The sequence below is a fragment of the Carassius auratus genome, chromosome 16 (assembly GCF_003368295.1).
Source record: "Carassius auratus strain Wakin chromosome 16, ASM336829v1, whole genome shotgun sequence".
Taxonomy (NCBI): Eukaryota; Metazoa; Chordata; class Actinopteri; order Cypriniformes; family Cyprinidae; genus Carassius; species Carassius auratus.
In genome coordinates this window covers 4,748,124-4,767,805 of record NC_039258.1, presented here as the reverse complement: position 1 = coordinate 4,767,805, position 19,682 = coordinate 4,748,124, and the positions used below count along the sequence as shown (strand labels likewise).

At 37.1% G+C, this 19,682-nt stretch overlaps 3 protein-coding genes across 6 annotated transcripts in view; all 3 read left to right on the top strand.

Annotated features, from left to right (window-relative positions):
- Positions 1-6,086, top strand: part of LOC113115836 (uncharacterized) — a 6,151-nt gene extending 65 nt beyond the window's left edge. Inside the window, exons 1-6 of one of the 2 annotated variants that reach the window (XM_026283485.1) lie at positions 1-84; positions 243-1,202; positions 1,439-4,114; positions 4,717-4,871; positions 5,097-5,221; positions 5,492-6,086. The exon at positions 1-84 is cut by the window's left edge and continues 65 nt beyond it. In XM_026283485.1, the coding sequence (XP_026139270.1) occupies positions 256-1,202; positions 1,439-2,204 (1,713 nt within the window). In that variant the 5' untranslated portion in view covers positions 1-84; positions 243-255 and the 3' untranslated portion in view covers positions 2,205-4,114; positions 4,717-4,871; positions 5,097-5,221; positions 5,492-6,086. Of the gene's footprint in view, positions 85-242; positions 1,203-1,438; positions 4,115-4,703; positions 4,872-5,096; positions 5,222-5,491 lie in introns of both variants that reach the window. The other variant, XM_026283484.1, reaches the window with a different exon arrangement.
- Positions 3,659-5,897, top strand: LOC113116760 (protein FAM83A-like). Its single transcript, XM_026285094.1, has 4 exons — positions 3,659-4,114; positions 4,704-4,871; positions 5,097-5,221; positions 5,492-5,897. Exons 1-4 carry the CDS (start codon positions 3,659-3,661, stop codon positions 5,895-5,897), a joined length of 1,155 nt encoding a protein of 384 aa, XP_026140879.1.
- Positions 6,087-15,887: 9,801 nt separating the features above from the next.
- rims2a (regulating synaptic membrane exocytosis 2a) overlaps positions 15,888-19,682 on the top strand; it is a 145,060-nt gene continuing 141,265 nt past the window's right edge. For all 3 annotated transcript variants that reach the window (XM_026283480.1, XM_026283481.1, XM_026283478.1), the window contains exons 1-2: positions 15,888-16,081; positions 16,521-16,681. In XM_026283480.1, the coding sequence (XP_026139265.1) occupies positions 16,536-16,681 (146 nt within the window). In that variant the 5' untranslated portion in view covers positions 15,888-16,081; positions 16,521-16,535. The remainder of the gene's footprint in view (positions 16,082-16,520; positions 16,682-19,682) is intronic.

The window sequence follows — 19,682 nt, the reverse complement described above, 5'->3', positions numbered from 1 at the left end:
GCTGACTGTCTCACAAACACACTCATCCAGGAGAACTTAAGGACAGAAGACGCACTTTTGCAGCTTATTTGTTGTTCAAAAACGGTGAGAGTTGATTATTGCGTATGTTCTGTTGGTCACATTTTATCTGCGAGCACTGTCAAATTTAGATAGGCCTTTATACCATTGGGGTTAGCAGTAGGTAGCTAGTGAGCTATATTATTAAATGTTTTTTTTTTGTTGTTGTTGTTTTTTAATTTCAGGGTACGACTGAAGATGGAAGAAAAACTTTCGGATGAAAAAGTGAAATGTATGCTCGCCCCTTGGAGGTTTTCCTTCAGGGCACCTGGATTTGAAAACAGACTGGTGACTGCTCTACAACTGTTTGAACGTTTCCCTTTAGATGTAGCTGTGACTGGAGGAACACCGGAGGCTAATGCTCAGCTGGCTTCTGCAATCTGTGGACCGGGTGAGGAAGTCGAAGAGGAGGAATTGGAAACCGATAATGAAGGTGATGAGGAGGAAGAAACAGATGAGGAAGAAGAATCAGAGGACAGTGAAGAAGAAGGAAGTGCAGATGAGGAACACAGTATAAAATCTAAGTTAAATCCTAATCACCACCGCAGTAGTAGTAGGAAACGTGTTCGGATAGCAGAGCATGCAGAATATATAGGGAGTAGTGTTCCTGATTTTGACTCTGCGATTTTACACCGTCAGATCCCAAATGTCCGTGTGTGGACCGTCCAGGGCCATCCAAATTCAAATTCCATCATTAACCAGACCAACCAGCAGTATGACTCCACATGCTATGATGTTCTGGTGGTTCTCACCACAGAGCAGAACAAAGAGGACCACATGTGGCTCAAAATGGAATTGCATGGCAGAGATCAGCCTTTTTTTCTGGTTCAAGCTGAGCGGGACTGGGACGTGGTCGAGGAGAAGCCTACAGGGCCGTGCATGACCTGCGCCTGGGAACGAATGAGAGCTCGCAAGCTGGAGTTGCAGAAGAGAAGTAAAGAAGTATTTGGAGAGACGGCTGATTCAGAAGCAGAAAGCCAGAATCTTTCAAATGCTTCCCAAGATCCAGAGTTAGTGAAGATGAAGGATATCGTCAAAGTGCTTGCTGAAGCCCTGCCTGAGCTTCGGAAGAAGGCTTTTAGTCAGTTTCTGGTGGCGATTACAAGGGAACTTCGGATTCCTAAATTACTGACTGATGACACACAGTAAGTCAACTTCATTGTGTTTTGAAATGCTTGATATTACCTTGTGACACAGACGTGATTTCCATTTGAACCTCACTGAAATATCAACTATGGCTGATTACACGTCTGAAATTTTGGGGTCAACATGTTTGTTGGTCAAATTCTGACCCAGTCCCAAACATAATCCAAATCCAGTGAATGTAAAACATTTATAACACACATTTATCAAAAAATGTTTTGCTACATTTGCTTACCAGGGTTGTGGTTTCTACGGCTTTGCGATCCAGGAAGATAAACCAGGATGATCTTGATCAGATCACCAAGCTCTCGCAGACCAGAGATCTCACAGACAATCCTTCCAAGCTTCAGGCCATCCTTGCAGCTTTCGATCACTTCTGGCTGGATATCGGTGTGCTGGGTGAGACGGGATGTGGCAGCTCCAGCTTGGTCAATGCCCTCTTGGGTCTGGAGAAAGGTGATGGACAAGCTTCCTCAACCGGTGCCACTGAAACAACTAAAGAGGTTGTGAAGTATCCCTACCCATCCACCAATGTCCGCCTTTGGGACCTTCCTGGGCTTGGAAAAATAGGTGATCTAAGCAGCCTGTCCTCTGCGTCCAGCTCTTCTGAAGCTCAGTGTATAACATCGGCACTTTCTTTGTGTGATGTATACATACTGGTATCTCCTTTGAGGCTTAGATTGGGAGCCATACAGTTGTTGCAGCAAGCATCATCCCTAGGGAAGGAATGTTACCTGGTGCTTACCATGGCAGATTTGATTGAGGAGCAGTCTATTGTGGAGGTGAGGCAATGGGCTGAAGAAGTCTTGAGTAAACTTGGTCTCCAGCAGAGTTTATTTCTGGTGTCTGCTCAACATCCACAAACCTTGGATTTACCCAAGCTAAAGGAGACATTGAAGGCAGCCTTTCCAAGTCATAAGAAAGTCGCTCTTGCCAGATATGCAGCAAAGCAACTGGATGGTGATGTTTTCTGGAAAAGATCAGATTCTTGCAAATTTATGTAAATAGTTAAGTCTTTCGAGAATTTCAGGTATTTTCTCACAATCAAACATGTTTTATCAGGGAGGGATTTCTGTTTGTTTAACTACTCATCACTCTCCAAACATATTTCATCCCTATATGTGATCCACCCTAGTCAGAGGCAATCTATTAGCGATTTGCATTGATTATTTTTCACTTTTTCAATTTTCACTCTAACCATATCTTCCTGAATTATTTTATTTAGACACATTATTTAATTACATTTACTCATTTAACTTTTTTATTTTGAAAAATATCCTGCATGCTACCATATTTGCAAAATATGCAACATTTAATGCAATTTTAGGTGAAAGTCTAGATATTGTAACTCATTGCAAGCTATGATAGTGTATGGCATTTCTGTTAATGATACTGGTAGAATATATCCATATTTTCATGTGTTGCAACTTGATATTTACATTTTCTGATGCCATAAGTGATGTTTGCCCATGCAAAACCTGCAACCACAATTTTAGGGTGTTACTAGTGGTTGCTAGTGTTGTTGCTACTGTTTGTGGTTGCTAGGGTAGTCAGGGTGTGTTTATTGGCCACAATCAAAAGTCTCTGATATTTGGATCTGTTTAGTCCATTTTATATTTAATTTCAACCACATATCTGGTCACTTAGAAAAATAATAATCCCTCTTTCTTCAAAAAGCTGCGTGATTTGATGTATCAATTATGTATGTAGCACAAATGGTGTGGGAAAATGAATGCTTGGATTTATACTTGGGGTTTGAGGTTTATTTTGACATAACAAAAACTTTCATTAGCACAAGTACTCTAAAAAGCATTAAGAGTTTATATTAAGCAGGTGTGTCAGGACACAGGAACAGGTCTATTGATTCCTAATGATGCATGAGTGAAATTAATCTGACATTCACATATTCATGCCTTCCACTCATGCCATTTCATTTCTTTGATGGAAAACAAGGGAGCTTCAGTCTCATTATTCACTCAACACCTCACCTGTTAACCACAGGACCCCACCCACCGATGCCTGGGGGGTGAAGTCGTCTGTGAACACTAGTTACTCCTCTTAGTGCGAGGAGGAGCCACTAACTACTTTCTCCAGGGCCATTAGGCAGCACTAACATTCAAAATTCAACTCCCCCATCTTGAAAACATTACAATTTGGTTCAGAAATGCTCAGTGTGTCATGAAACGCTTGCATTGCTGATGAAAAGATGCATGGTGAATGAATATCGCGCAGCATTATTTGTGAGCATTTGATGATGATCACCTTGGGGACATTAATAGTAGCACCACACCATGTTTGTATGGATAATCATTGGGCTTTCAGCGTGAAAGACGACTAAATATGAAAGCTGAATGAGCAAGAGTCAACCAGTCATCTGTCAGCTGTGGACCGGTATGCAAACAACATGAACCTTGTAACTAATGGATTGTCAGTGCAGTGTTACTTGATGCCAAAGATGATGGGGAAAGTGAGAAGAAGAGTTCAGGAGATGAGAAACCCAAACACTATGTTGTCTTCAGTAGATATGAGTTACAACGAGAGCACACGACTGGCTATGGATGCTCTCTTGGATAGAGGGAATCATGGATACCAGGAAGTGCTGAACAAAGAGAATGAAGCAAACTTTCTGTCAGCAGAGGAGAAAACATACATCTTAAACAACATTAAAACGCCTCTCAGTGACAATGAAGAGACAGACAGGGATGAAGAGATGTCCGGTTCTGCAACAGTTTCTTCTGAGACATACTTTCCTGCGGTCACAGAGAGTGAGCCTCCAGTTCTTGACTACGGCTGGCCGGTGGCTGACTGGAGTTACCATCTGCAAGGAATTCCCAGTGTGGAAGTGTTCTTTCACTCAATGAAATCATTTTCCATGAAAGACATGCTTCGGGAACTCATCAGGCAAGCAACTAAAGTAAGAACCTTGTCATTTGTTAGTAACATTATTATATTGTGTAATGCCATTATTTTTTTTTATATCACTTTTGTGATGCAAGGAAGATGCATGCTGCAATTACAAACAGCACTTTCCATAAATATGGTACAATTAGATGTACAGGATTTTTTTTTTTTTTTTAAGTATTAGTGGCACAAATTAAACGTTTGTCATCAAAACTATTTTCTGGCATAGTAATTTTTTTTATTAATATTAAGTCAAATTTCACATATCATTTGTTCAATGTGTTATTTTATTTGTTTAAATATAATTTATATTTAAATATATCAATTTATAATAAGTTTAAATATATTTATTCGTGTTATCAATTGTTCATTGTATTATTTGTGAACATTTTCAAGTACTTGGCAGTTATGCCATTATCCAGTTCAGTTCAATAATTATATTAATCTGTTAATTATAATTTAACTTGGAATTTATTTTTATTTTGTCTGTTTCGTTTTTAGAAACTGGTAGAAACTGGTTGCTCTACAAACACATTGCTGTATTTATGGAAAGGGCCTGAAAATTTTCAATGTAACTTTTGCCTAAATTCCACTCATCAAAGGTTTTGGCTATAGTTATGGACACATTCAGCGATGTGGAGATTTTCTGTGACACACTGGAGGCGATAAGAAAACACAATGTGTCCATCTATCTCCTTCTGGAATACACCAATTTACAGCTGTTTCAGGACATGTGTGAAAATCTAAAAATCAACAAGTCTCATCTTACTGTAAGTTATACTATTCTTTTAACAGACTTCACTTACAGTACATGAAATGTGTTGTTGTTCGCAAAAAATGTTTAGGGATTGCAGATCTTATATTTACATTTAATAGACACTGTTGGTTTATATTATAAATGTAATTTCAATATATGTAATATATGTAAAAACGTGGAGGAATCATTTATATTTATTGACAATGTGCTTGTTTATCTCTTTTATCTCTAAATACAGAGAATGTCCATTCGTAGTGTTCAAGGGGAAACATACTGTGCCAAATTGGGCAGAGAGTTTACTGGACAGATGAAAGAGAAATTCATCATTGTGGACTGCACAAAAGTGCTGGTCGGCTCATACAGGTACCATCTGTAAATTCATCTTTGGGGACATTCATTTTTTTGAGAAATTTAAGATTAAAGATATCAATTTTAACCCACAATCATGGTTTTGAAAAATAGAAATATCTCTTTACAGTTTCAAAAGGTGAAATGTTTAATTTATTCAGCATTAGCTGGTCCATCTGGGCCACTAAAGCACATTGCTCTTTCATTTTTTTGCTGCTATTGATGCAGAAACTTCACCTGATTGTTGTGATTTTTTTCCATGATGACTCTTTCACTCTGTCACAGTCTCACGTGGCTGTCCTGGCAGGTTCACAGAAGCTTGGCCGTGCTCTTCAAAGGCAGCGGGGTTAAACCTTTCGACCTGGAGTTTCGCAGACTCTACACAATTTCTGAACCTATCCCAGGATTTACCTGCCACACATCAGATCCTGGGGATCTCTGCCTAGCTTTGAGAAATTCCACGTCCCAATGCGCCCGGGAGGAATTGCCAGAAACACTCCTGACCAATTACAACAGAAACCTCGTAAACCCAGGAACTGGAGTTTCCCGACAGCTCATGTCCGGTTCAGACAACCTAGTTATCCAAACATCACCACTGGACCGCAAAGATCTCAGTGGCTTCCACAGAGAAAAACGATCCATCACCCCATTGCTTATCAGCCCCCACTTTTCAAAGATTATAATACGATGATCTGATTGCAAACACATGGCAATCACATCAACAGTGGTGTTCCTGCAACGTCCCACTGGTGCTAGATTAGGTTATTTTAATGCTTCAGTTGGTATATTGTAATAGTAGATGTAAAAACTTTATTTATTTTACCACATTAAACTTTACTCTGCTGTGACAGTAACAGCACCATTAAGAGGTCCACATTCATTTATAAAAGTACAATCAGTTTTCAAATGATTCAAATGTCTCTTCCAGAGGCCTGTGCATGGATAAAGCTTGAGTCTCCTCTTGCAATTTAGTGTGGAGTTTGTTCCACCACCTTTCATCAAATTCTTTATTATAAAGTCCTGATAAACTCTCTCCATCTTGGTTTTCCTCCCTCATTTTCTCTTGACTGAGGTCTTCTGCCATCGCCTAGATCAGAATAAAATAAATCAGTTTCTAATGTGAGAACATGAATGTTCAGAATAAATGTTTGGGAGAGCCATTCTGTAGTGTATACATTTAGAGGATAAACTAGCTTTCTTTGATGCACAACAATGAGTTGAATTCACATTGCCAAGGAATACCCAATCCAAAAATGACAATTTTGTCTTTGTTTCCTCACTATCATAAAGGATTCAAACCTGCATGACTTTCTAGCAAGCTTCAAAAAGAAAAACAAATGTGTAGACACTATTTTACAAGTCTGGTGCTGATGACCTCCTTTTGAGTGACATTTAAAATCCTTCATAATTATATAAAGTTATATATATATATATATAGTTATAAAGACAGTAAAATAATTAATAATAATAATAGGCTTTTTGGTAATACCAATTTAATCTATATTAATTATTATTTTCTAATATAATATTGTCTGACCTCAGAGACTGTCTGAAGCATTTTTTCTGTTGGCTGTAGAACATGCAGAGGTTCTTCAATGTCTTGTAGAGCCCACTGGCTGTTCTCCAGCGAGAATGAGAACTGCTGAATCCGCGGGATTTCAAATAGCATCCTGAAAAAATGAACAAACCCAATGCTGAATTCATCTGTTAATATTAAAGTCAATAAATAAACAGCTAGTCCCCTTGTGGCTGACATAATTTGTTCTTATCAAGCACATGATGGTCTTTAATCATAAAATGTTACTTGTTCCCTGCTGCTGGTCGTGTTCTTCCTCAGTGCTGGATCTCTCTGGACAGCCATCGGACTCAAGGAGCCTCTGAAAGCTCATGGCCAAATTCAGCCAGTACCACGGATGGCAGAGAAGAGATGAAGACGGCACAGCTGCTGCAGGCTGGAGATGCTGTTTGTCAGTATCTCTGTTGTGTTCATTAACACTCAGCTCCAGCTGAAGGACGCAGGTGTTGAATACTTCTGTCCTCTGTTAATAAACCAGTACCTCAGCAAAAGCTTATATAAAAGTTGTTGGAGTTAGTAATTTACTATATTTACCAGCTTCTCACAGGCATTTAGAGCCTCTTTTTTTGCCCAGGCGACGGCAGCATCTTGCGAACCCTTCCAGTACATCTCTCTTCACTGATATGTTTCCAGCAGGTATGAGAGAGAAGCAGGATCTATACTCATCCAGAGCTGCCTGTCATTGACATAACTCCCAAATCAGCTTATGAATCAGATATTAGTGAGGGATAATGGTGAATTCAGCTCTTTATACATGGATACTGTTTCTTCCTGTAGGCCAGATCTCCTCGAAACTTCAGGGTTTTTGTTCTTCTAAAGCGTCCTCAACATTTTCATCGTCACAAAAACACCAGATAGAATAAAACAAATGAAAAATATTAAATGCTTTTTGATTTAGTGTTTTAAAACTGAGAATTTTCTACTGTATTGTTTTATTGTATTATTATGTTTTGTCTTATTGAAATTATTTTATTGTTGTTGTTCAGCACATTGATCAACCAGTAGTTGTGTTTAATAGTGCTATATAAATAAAATTGACATTGACATTGACAAATGATGGAAGACATTTATTTACAGTGGTGACCAAAATTATCAGAACACTAGTATTTTCACCTGCTAAAAAGGTTTTGTCCACTATTATTGTGTCTTGCTGTTGTGTGTCAGAAATATTAGTTTACATTTTCAAAAGATGCAAAACTGGCTTAAAACCATTTTTAGCTGGTGAAAATACTAGTGTTCTAATAATTTTGGCCATGACCATAATTCTTGGTTATTTAATTCTTGAAAAAGCACACAAGTTGTTTGTTGGAGAAGGTTTTTACTGATTGATTTATTAATTCATTCAGTTCTTATAAATATAAATGTCATTTTAACACCGTGTGAACGCAGCAGAAACACGTTATAAGGCATTTAATTATCATCAATTATATATAATTATAAGCATATAGTATGTTAACTACATAATTTATGATTACAAAGTGGTCAAATATCACTGACTAAAACATACCACTTGTGTTCTCCATAGACAGTAAAAGAAAGGTGTTCTTGCGTTGCGTAAATACTGTTACATATCTATGAATGGGATTAGCATATGCTGCCGTAACAAGCGTTTCCGTATTAATTCCATGTGCTTTTCTTTGAAGTGAAAGTAGGTATGTAAATACTGAGTATATATACGTGCCGTTTCCGTACCATGGTATCGCTAGTTTGTGGTAAGCGTTGAGTGTGTGTGACACCCACCAGAGGTTTGCAGAGTTTGGGCTCGTGTGGGGGAAGAGATTCGGAGACTGATCCTTGATTCCTCGAACACAGAATCATCAAAAGTGCTGCCAAGACTCTCCATCATGTTAAAACGCGCGTGACTCACTACTGCTCTCATCACACACTCATGAAACAAACTGCAACACGTGATCGCCACAGCAATTACAGAAATGTGAAGAAATCCAATGGAGAGAAAAAAGAAAGAAGTTTATTTGTTCGTATTTAAAACGCCATATCCTTTTAATGGAGGACAGCGCTACATAATTAAATGAGCAGTACACTTTTATTGCTCTAGGGGGCGTATTGTGTCTCAGCCCAGTCTGTCTTCTACTAATTCTTCTTCTTTTTTTTTTTTTTGCCTTATTAGAGACATTTGTATGCGAATAACAATTGTTTATCGCGATTTAAATGTAGCTACTAACGCTACACAAAGGAAATTAATTAGTATTGTAAGAACCTGGGCTAAACCTGCAAAAACAATAAATAAATAAATAAGAAAATAAATAAATAAATAAATAAATACACATATTCATGTTTAAATACATATATGAATAATTCAACGTGTGATGAAAGTAGTCAAAAAAAATGTTATAAGCTGAATAAAAAGCAGAAACATAAACACCAAAAACTCAAGATTTCGGCATATGGTTTATGTGTGTTTTTCAAGTCATCTCCAGGTAATATGTAGGAAAATATAATAATAAAATATGTAATATAAATTTGCTCTTGAGTGTGATGCACTGACGTTTTAGCTAATTATGAGCCGTATGTAAGTTGATCCTTGTTTATATCTGAATAAATGCGTAATTACAATCTGTTTAACATATAAAGCAGCCGAAGGTGACATTTTCCAACCCTTATGTAATCCTTAGAAAAATTACAGTTAAGGGGCTTTATTCAACACTTTGGGTTTTAGGGATACTTAAGAGAAATTCTAAGGGTTTATGAGGTTTCACCAACAGAATCTCTTAAGTGACACTTAAGGGTAATTTTCAGCAACACCCTTAAGTTTTAGGGGAAACTTAAGGGAAAATTACACTTAAGGTGTTTTATGCAACCGGGGCCCTAAATGCCACTAGACTGGAGAGGGTGTTTGCCAAACCCTTTGTAGCTCCACTAGATGGACACAGATATGGCATCAACTGCATCACCAAACAGGCCAAAAGTCTGTCGATAATCATCTCTGGTGCCTGCGATGAGGTGGTAACACTTTAAAGTCCTTATGGCTCTTTTAGGAGCTCAGGCTCTTGTACTGAGCAAGCCCTGTCACTGTTATGTTAACTGTACATATATGAACAGCATGCACACCCAACATACAATAAGACAAATGACACAGTTAATGAACTTCAGTTTTCAGCCTTCTAGAATTATTTCGATTGGAAGAATGCATGGATTCGTGATTCTTACATGTGAAAGTGTGGAACCTTCCTAAGCTGAGTGTTTGAGGACAGTTCAGGCTCATGAAGGATTTGTGTGAGGAATCTGTTCCCGCTTTTGTGGTACTTCCTTTTTCACTGTATTTTAATCCTGCATATTGCATATTCTCTTTGCTATAGATGAAAACAATCCAGTTAATAAGTGCTTGTGAAGTTATGTGATTCTTGCAACAGGTGATGAGACCATCATGCATGTATATATACATACACACACATTCTCCATTCTGTCACCGATGGAGTTTCGGTTCCTTGCCGCTGTCGCCTCTTGCTTGCTTAGTTGGGGTCACTTCATCTACAGCGATATCATTGACTTAATTGCAAATAAAAACAGACACTATTTAAACTGAACAGAGATGACATAACTGAATTCAATGATGAACTGCCTTTAACTATCATTTTGCATTATTGAGACACTGTTTTCTAAATGAATGTTGTTCAGTGCTTTGACGCAATGTATTTTGTTTAAAGCACTATATAAATAAAGGTGATTGATTGATTGATTGACACACACACACACACACACACACACACACACACACACACATACATATGTGTTTAATATATATATATATTTTTATTATATATATATATATATATATATATATATATATATATATATATATATATATATATATATATAAAATGTGAAAAAAAAAATATTTTCTTTTGAATTCCCAGTCCTCAGGGAGGTGTACCACACCAAAAATATGCAGCATGTCATCTGTGTGAGATGGTCTGCTGACAACAAATATGTCATGAACATTCAGCTATGGGAGGCCAACGCCTCGGAGAAGATTGGAGTGGTGAGTGCATGATCCCATTTAATGTCTAAGTCAACCAGAAAGAGTTTTAACTCAATGACTCCAGGTTTTATACCTGATTGCAGAGCTTTTTAAGGGTGCTCACTTGTTGCAGATGCACTCAGGTGGTTTATAAGGACCATATTTGGCCCCCGTGGCCACCCCACAAAGCACTTAAAATGAATTACACTCACAAATCACTTTCATTAAGCACTTCTATGGCAGTGTTGCTAAGGTCTGAAACCTGGCCAGGAAAAAGTTTTATGTCTCTTGTCAAAGCAACTCTTGTAATAGAGTGCCCCAAAGTGCCTACACCTATTTCATAAAGTGCAGCTCATCTACAAGGAAATCTGCACATGTCCATAGATGTTTTTTAAAGATTGAAGCACTTTTGAAGTTTATATAAGGATAAGAACAACTCAGATAATTTTGCTCTTACTCAAAAAACAGTATAGATTAGGACTGCACTGTTTGGCTAAAATATTTTTCAGTTTTATAATGATATCTGATTTTGAAAGTTGTTAAAAAACAAGACCATATATATGTTAAGGAGTATCAATTTTAGTCAGGGGGAAAGTAATTGTTACAAAACCGTAAATATGTTTTAAGTAAACTTGATGTGTATGTACACGTGGAAAGAAAGCTTTTTGTTCTGCTGAGGCAGAGGTTGGTTCTGTTCCAGGAAGATGGTAGATTCTTCTCCTCATAAATTTGTATCAGCTCTAGTCCTCATACAGCCCATCATTGGCAAGTTTTTGGCTCCTGCTGGACTTTAAGAGAGATTTATTCCGATGCTTTTCACTTAAAGAGATCAGACACTCACTGCAGTTATCAGCAGTTTGAATCGGCCAATCACTTAAAGCAGAAAAATAATGAAGACATTAAACTCACAGGCACATGAGAGTATTTAATTAAAGGAGCAGATGCTGAATCAAGAGTCTGCTGTCTGGAGAAGCTCTTTGGACCTTAAAGAGACTGGCTTTGGTTTGGTTTTTCTTTGTTGCCTGATCAAATGCCCATTTTACTAGATTACTATGAAAATTCTCTGTTTATGACATTGACCCTCTATGAGTGACTCTTTACAATAACAGTATCAGATTTTTTCACATAAGCACATTGTTTCTGTTGTTTCAAATAAAAAAAGACCATGCTTTACATTTTTATGCCCCTTTAATTTATCCCTAGAGTCCTCTTATTATGTTATACTTTGTAGAAAATTAAATATAATTGGTACTTGCAGTCTATGTATAACTATAATTATATTTTTCATTAAGCATTCCAGTAGCTTAAACAGTAGAGCATAGTGCTAGCAACGCCAAGGTCATTAACTGATCAAATGTATACCTGAAATGCACTTAGGATAAAAACATTTGCCAAATGCATAAGTGTAATTATATTTGTTATAATTTATGTAAGAAAATAAAACCTGTTTTACTACCATTACGGTTATTGCGATGTTGTTTATGTTACAATAAAACACATTTCTCCCCTAAATTCTTACTGTAATCTGAAAAACATGTAATTAACTGTTATTTTAGTAATATTTATATTTATTAGTTAATATTTTTATTAGTTTGTTTAATATATATATATATTTTAGTTTTCATTTATTAATTTCAGTACACCTGCTTATTTGAAAGTTTTAATTTTGTGTAGCTTTTCCATCTGATATTTATTTTATTCTATTTCAGCTTTATTTCAGTTAACAAAAAGTAACACAGGTTAGGGTTACGATAACTGTTAGTAAATTAAAAGAAAAATAAGTGGCTGCATAAGTATGGTAGTTGTAGTTTTTATTTTGCAACTTGTTAGCAATTTTAGAAACAGATGTAAAATTTACATCTGATGTTTGAATGCATATAATTTATCTAGTAAAACAAGGTGTGAATGTCTCTTCAAGTAATGCCTATTTTACTGATAAATCGGTAAAAGGTTATTCTAATATTATATTTGAAATTACTAAACGAGCCCATGACTGATATGCTAATTAACTTTTGGGCAGGACTACAAACTAAACAGCTCTATTATGGGATATTTTCATGGAAACAGCAGAGTCATGTTCATTTTCCCCCCTCATGTGAACAATGTCAAGAAATTCGTAAATAAGGGTTAACAGGCCTTCCGATTTTCCTCCCGAGCGCTCTGATGGCATCAGCAGCTATTAGATTGCCCTAAACAAATTGAATTTGAGAAAATCATTGCTTTTAATTAGAATAAAAGCCCTCGGAGGGGTGTGGAGTGAGACGTGCTGAAGCCGGGGAGTGAAGAAATTTTATTATAGAGATATAGATGAGAAGAAGCATGTTGCTGTGTTTCTTCTACTGAAATGTGGTTTCATGTTGATTTCCAAATGAAAGAGACTTTGCATGGATGTTGCATGTCTATGCTGCCACTGTTGTGTTTCTGACATGCATTCATAAGAAATGAATACATTACAGTTTGACAAAAGGTTGTACCCATAGCTAAATCTTTTCTGCTGTTGCATGGTGTATGCATGTATTCGGTCTTTGTTCACAGCTCTCTGCCCGAGAAAAAGCTGACGCAAACTACAAGAAGAAGCTGATAGAGCAGTTTCAGCACCATCCACAGGTTAACCGCATCGCCTGTCACCACCACCTGCCCAAAGTCATCCTGAAGAAAAAGAGAGAGTTGTGGGAAATGAAGGAAGCCGGGCGCAGGAAACAAGTTCCCTTCACCAATGCACAGCTCTAGTCCATCAATTAAAGTCCCAAAATGCATTAAATACCTGTAAACCTTGTGTTGCATTCCATAACAACATCTCACTTCTTTAAAAAACTTGGTGAAAATCACACATTTCAACTTTAAATCTCACTGTGTTTTGTGCCTTTTGGCTCTTTTGTACTGGCAGCAAAATTAAATGAATCCATGTTCAAGTTTGATTGACATTCTGATTGTCTGTGGCTCTCTGTGTTTTTTAGGGAACAAAACGTCTCCAAACACAGCAAGCTGGGATCTGTTCCTCTGCTGACAGAAAAGGAGAAACATGTGGTGGCTGTCCTGGAGTGAGAGCTGATTTAAAGAGGTGCTTTCGGTGGATGTTTCTGTTTCTCCACACACGGACACGCTCCAAAATATTACACTCTTTGGCCTCTGTTGTACTACTACCATACTAAGGTTTTGGGTGTGCACAAGAACTGTCGGCATACTGCTGTTTTCCACACATTTCTAAAGAATTTTGCATAGACACAGACTGAGCTCTCTTTTTAATTGGATGTATATGAACAATGAAAACATATTTATTTGGGAATATTCCTGTTTCCAGTTTAGCCTTCACTCCAAACCCACTGGGTTACACAATTGATGTAAGAAAACAGAAATGTTCCAAATGTTTCTATAACATATTTGTACTAGTGAATGTGTTACCACTACCTGTGTCACTATGTAGATTAATTCAAATGGATTTACCTTGGAGGTGTTCTTACTGATGCTATGTGGGTCAAATATTGTCTGATGGTGAACTGCAATAATTGCAAGATAAGATTGGTAAGTATTGTTAAGAGTCAGTTGTCTCAGTTGTTCTCACATACAGCTTTAAATGCAAGCCTGATGTTTTACAGTGTTTGTGTTATGTAATTGTTTGCGTAGGTAAACAAGCACTGTTTCCACATCCTGTAAACAACTTGATTCTTTAATAAGATATAAAATACACTTCACCGTTTTAGCCCATAATCCTATCATCTCAATCTGCTCTTGTTTAAAGCTCATCTACAGTGAGTGCAACCCAAAGGTGTGAGAAATTGAGGGTCAGGAATGAAAATATACAGTCATAAACAGTAGCTTTGAAAAAAAAAACAAAAACAAAAAAAACTATGATAACACTGTAATTTTATTAAACTATTTACATTGTATAATGTTGAACAGGTCAGTACCTGAAAGAGATAAATTTCATGTTTTATTGTTTAAAGCTGCATCAACTAATGAAATTAAGCACTGAATTAGTAATGTTTAATATGATGTTAATAAAGGTTGTGCTACAGTTTGCCTGGTTGTATCAATCTCACGTGGAATCAAGAATCGCCTCATTAATATTTTAATTAATTAATGCGCATGAATTCCGCTGAAAGGAGTAGGTTGCATTTGCTGTAAATAACAAGGAGCAAGATGATGTTTTATTTAGTAGTTTAAAATGTAATTGAGCCTTATCATCGTTTAAAAAGGATGTAGTAGTATTTCATGAAGATTAAAATAATTTGACGCATTATTGGTCTATACTTCCTATTGGCAGCGGAACCTGCTCGGGTTATTTTTGGAATGTATGGCTGATCCAGCTACAGTGTAGCCTAGATTCCAGTCCGTTTTTTTACTATGATTTTCGACTGGCTGTCAATGAAATTGCGAGTCCTACTATGGAAAAGGTTTAGATGAATATTAATTGGGTCATACTGACGTTGCGTCCTGGCCGTCCAATGGAGAAGACTTGATTCCTCAGCATTCATTGGGTCATGCTGACGATCAGTTCTCATCTTCCATTGGTGCTGTCTTGGTTCCTAAATAAAAAAAAGATTCGATCAGTTTTATAATTTTGGAACACAAAACCAGCCAAAAGTTTGAAATTGAGATCTTCTGAATGTTGAATAAATAAGCTTTCTATTGATTTATGTTGTGTTAGGATACGTTAATATTTCGCCGACTGAAATAACAACTGTTTGAAAATCTCGAATCTGAGGGTGCCAAAAAAAAAAAAAAAAAAAAAAAAAAAACCTAGTGAAACCACATTAGACTCCAGAAAAATAAAACTAAAGGAGCAGTGAAGACTGCAATTCATGCAGGTTTTCTCTCTCTCTCTCTCTCTCTCTCTGGTAAAGTAAAATACGTTGCTAATGTGAAAAACTTTTTTTCCTGCCCGTGAATAATAATAAGTTTTGGTTCTTGAATATTAATTGAGTAATGCTGACGTCTAGTTCTTCTGTTCCAATGGCGAATGCTGTGCTCTTGAATGTGAAATAGGCCGCGCTGACGTCGAGTCGTTTCCTTCCGAAAGCAAACGCTGCCTCATGAATATTAATAACTAAGCCTTCGCCATACTACGATTGGCTTACTCGCCTCCCGAACGAGAGGCTTTGCTCCGCCCACACTTCCAATTGGGATTCTGTGTCGCTGCATCCATTTTTGTGTATTTAAGATATCTTCAAGGATTTCCAAACCTGGAGAAAAGCGAGGCACCGGCGCAGAGGGACTCAAAAGGGAAACAAACATTTATTATGAGATGCAAAAGAACTTTTCCAGGACGATGACAGCGATGGGTTAGACAGGATTGAACAGGATGATGGCCAAATAAAAGGCAAGAGGCGATTTCACATCCTCACTGAAATCTGGAATAACATCTGAGATCTGCTATTTTATTCATAATGCATCGTTGCTTTATTCATTTTCGTTTTGTATTGAGGAAGAGGAGAATTTTAAACAGGATTACGTTAATTTCAATAGCCATTGCCTTCAAAAGGACCAGCTGTATCCATTCTTCTGTTCTGTTGCTCAGAAAATGATTGATCTAATGCTGTAAAATCCACTTTATGTAGTCTAAGAGCTTACACTGTTATAATTTCAATAGTAGTATAATAACTTAACCTCCTTTAGTGTTTTAAAGCAGTGTGATGGTTACCAGAGATGCTGCTGTGGGTTATGATGCTTTGATTCCTGAGCAACCAAATCCCACTGATGGTTGATCAGATAGACCTTGCATTCATCATGGATTAAGTCTGGTTATTGATCTTCTTCAGCATCGGGGTGTAAAGATGTCTGCTCCAGCCGGGCCCCGCAGCGGGCCTGTCCTGCCGGAGATGCCGGACCTGAGCCACCTCACCGAGGAGGAGAGGAAGATCATCCTCGGTGTCATGGACAGGCAGAAGAAAGAGGAGGAGAAGGAGCAGACCATGTTGAAGTAAGAGCTTTATGGATTCTTACTTTATGAAAATAAATCTCGACTTGTTGGCGGAAGGATTGAGAGAGAATGGTGTAAATGATCCCCAGTTCATCTGATTTGACACAGAGAGCCTGAGTGTTTGAGGTTTTATTGTGATGTCTAGTGGTGAGAATCACATTTGTATTTATTAGTCATATGAACATCATGCCTCTGCTTCATTCTCTTGGCTTTGGAACTGAATTGCACGCCATTTTCACCTTTACTAGAGCACACTTCATATGACAGCTTATAGTACAATAGCACACTATTCCAGTTTAATCAATGTGAATATCTAATGTTGTTTTGACCTGAGCATTGAGGCTGCGGCGCTAGAGATTTCAGCACCACGGCGCTGTCCGCTGACTTACAAACCCATTGAATGATTGTTCTCAGTTGTGAAATATGGAGGATTTAACTTTGTTTCCAGTATAATTGCAAATTAATTTAAGTGAAATGCTGTTATAGGTCTTGAGTGGTTGGATTTTGTGAGAAATGTGTTCTTGGGCTCATTTGTGGAGGTTTAAGAACTGCTTAACTTACAGCTATAGAGGAAATAGTATAGAATTGCAGGGGCTTTCAAACTTTTTATCACATTGACCTTTACATAATATTATTACGACCTTGTGGGGGATTCTATCACTTTAAAATGCAAAGACAGCTGTATATTTGAATGTTTAATGGTTCATGAAAAATAGCATTATAAAAACAACATTGCTTTTTGCATTGTCACAGTATTAAAGCCAAAGGATGTAAAGTATCAAGTTAACAGTGTATCTTTTTCATACCTTATGTTAAAGTTATGTTAGATGTGTAAATCTAATGAATACTATATCTAGGGATGGGAATAGAATAAAAAAAATAAATTTACAAGCAATCACAACTATTTCATCCAAAATGTTCCCTGGGACCCTTTCGCGGCCCCCTGGGAAAGCCAGGTTTGAAAACCCCTGCAATATACAACCTTAAAGATTTGTCGCTCGTTTCATGTTTAGAAAGTTCTGGTTTCATGTTAATAAAAGTCTGTTTGTTTTTGTTGGCAAAGCAAGATGCTTTAATTTATTTTTTATTATGGATATCAAACAAGAACAACGGTGTAGAAATGATCTTCACTTTATAATGCAATGTTTAATTCTGTCTTGAAACCTGCCGTTTCTTTGTAATTAGTTTTATAATTTACTATTTCGAAGTAAGAGACTGAAATAGTAAATGCTTGAAAAATAACTTTGTTTTTTTTTACAGTGTAGTTCAAATCAATTAGAAATCAAAATAGAGGAGAGTCAAACATTTAAAGAGTTTTTGATTTGTAGTGATGCTTACACTGAACAAATCAAAGTGTAGTTTGCATATCAGACATTCGCTTCTTTAAAGATCTGAATTGTTTATTATTAGCAGTGTATTTCTTAGCGGCCCTTTTGTGTGTAATAAATCAATATAAAGCTGGTCAGCTTTAAGTTGTTGATTCCAGATTTTTGAAAATGTTTCTTTCTGTTTGCTATTCCTAAGCTCTTTAAAGGTAAATTATGGCTTTTCTGATTTCCCCCCAGTTATTGTTTTAGTCACTTTGTGCAACAAATTACTAAACAAAATATTCAGAATTCAAACAGGAAATTATTTGCAGTTCTATGAGCAGCGTCAGCACAGCATCTTTAGCTCATGGATTTTTTTGCGAGGGTGTGTAGACGTGCTTCTATCATTAGGTAAATATTAACACTGCAGCATGGAAATAGAGCCGATTCCATGCAATAAGTGAAGTAAACATGAGTCACAGACGTAAAGCTGACTGCCACCTCACTGCTGGTGTGTTTGTGTGTGTTAGGTGAGTCACTTGATCCCTCCCTCTTAAACACACACTTCCACCATTCATAGTTTCGAGAGAGCGAGAGAGATAATGTTAGCCGCTCAAGTGCTGATGTCATGTAAGGGAGGGTGATGGTTGGTTAGCATCAGTGTGGACGCTGTCACGAGGCCTCTGATCTTTTCTAGAGTAGTGTGCAAACGGCCGGTGTAGAGTTACACAACAACACGGCGGCTTGTTGGCCTCTGACTGTTACTTATACTGAACAGTGAATGTGCAGAGCCGCTGCCCGTGTCATGTGACTCAAGGCCTGATCATATTCTCATCGCTGGTCCACAAGGCCATGCCTTCATTTGGGTTATTTAAAGGGGTTATATCATAATTTGCATTATTTATTCTTTCTACTAAAGTTGCTGGGGTTAGTCCAGGTTTTATGTGTCAAAAACAGTCATAGTTTAGTTTTTCCTGTCTATTTTCAGGTCAATAGACTGCTTTCATATCTGTACATTTACAGCTTACATTTGCAGATAACCTCTGTAATGATTGTCCAATTTTGAACTAAACAGGCCTTTTTTGTTACTGTGCCTTTAAGACTTCTATGAAAATGCTTCTTGTTTTTAAAATGCTGGGTCCAAATGTTTTCTAACCAGTTTTCACTTTACAGCTTATCTATAGCTCTTCCAAAAAAAGGCCTGTTCACTCCAAGAGCTCCAGGAACTTGCATCATTTGTTCACTAATGAATCCTCTGCAGTGAATGGGTGCCGTTAAAATTAGAGTCCAAACAGCTGATAAAAACATCACAGTAATCCACACAACTCCAATTTAACTTTAAACGGTTGCTTCTTAAAACAAAACTTAAATCAATCCTTGAACCATAATAATGCTTCCTCCAGTGAAAAAGTTTTTTTTTTTCTGATTTGGGAGAGAAATATACACAAAACAAGGAATGTAAAAACAGTCCAAAACCATTCTACACTACTATGTTGGTGCATTTCAATGTAAGAGAATGACAAGAGAAGGACTTTTTAATAAAGGAAGCGTTATTAGGGATTATGGACTGTTATTTTGGTCAAAAGTGGTGATTTAAAATTAAAATGTCTTAATGTATTTGATTATTGCAAACATGCAATTTTTCACATCATAAGACTATAATTGTAATTGATGGATTGGAGATGTGTGGACTA

Coding starts and splice junctions, on each gene's coding strand:
- LOC113116760 (XM_026285094.1), top strand. CDS start 3,659: ATGGGGAAAGTGAGAAGAAGAGTTCAGGAGATGAGAAACCCAAACACT. Junction 4,872..5,096: donor TCAACAAGTCTCATCTTACT/GTAAGTTATACT, acceptor CTCTAAATACAG/AGAATGTCCATTCGTAGTGT. Junction 5,222..5,491: donor GTGCTGGTCGGCTCATACAG/GTACCATCTGTA, acceptor ACTCTGTCACAG/TCTCACGTGGCTGTCCTGGC.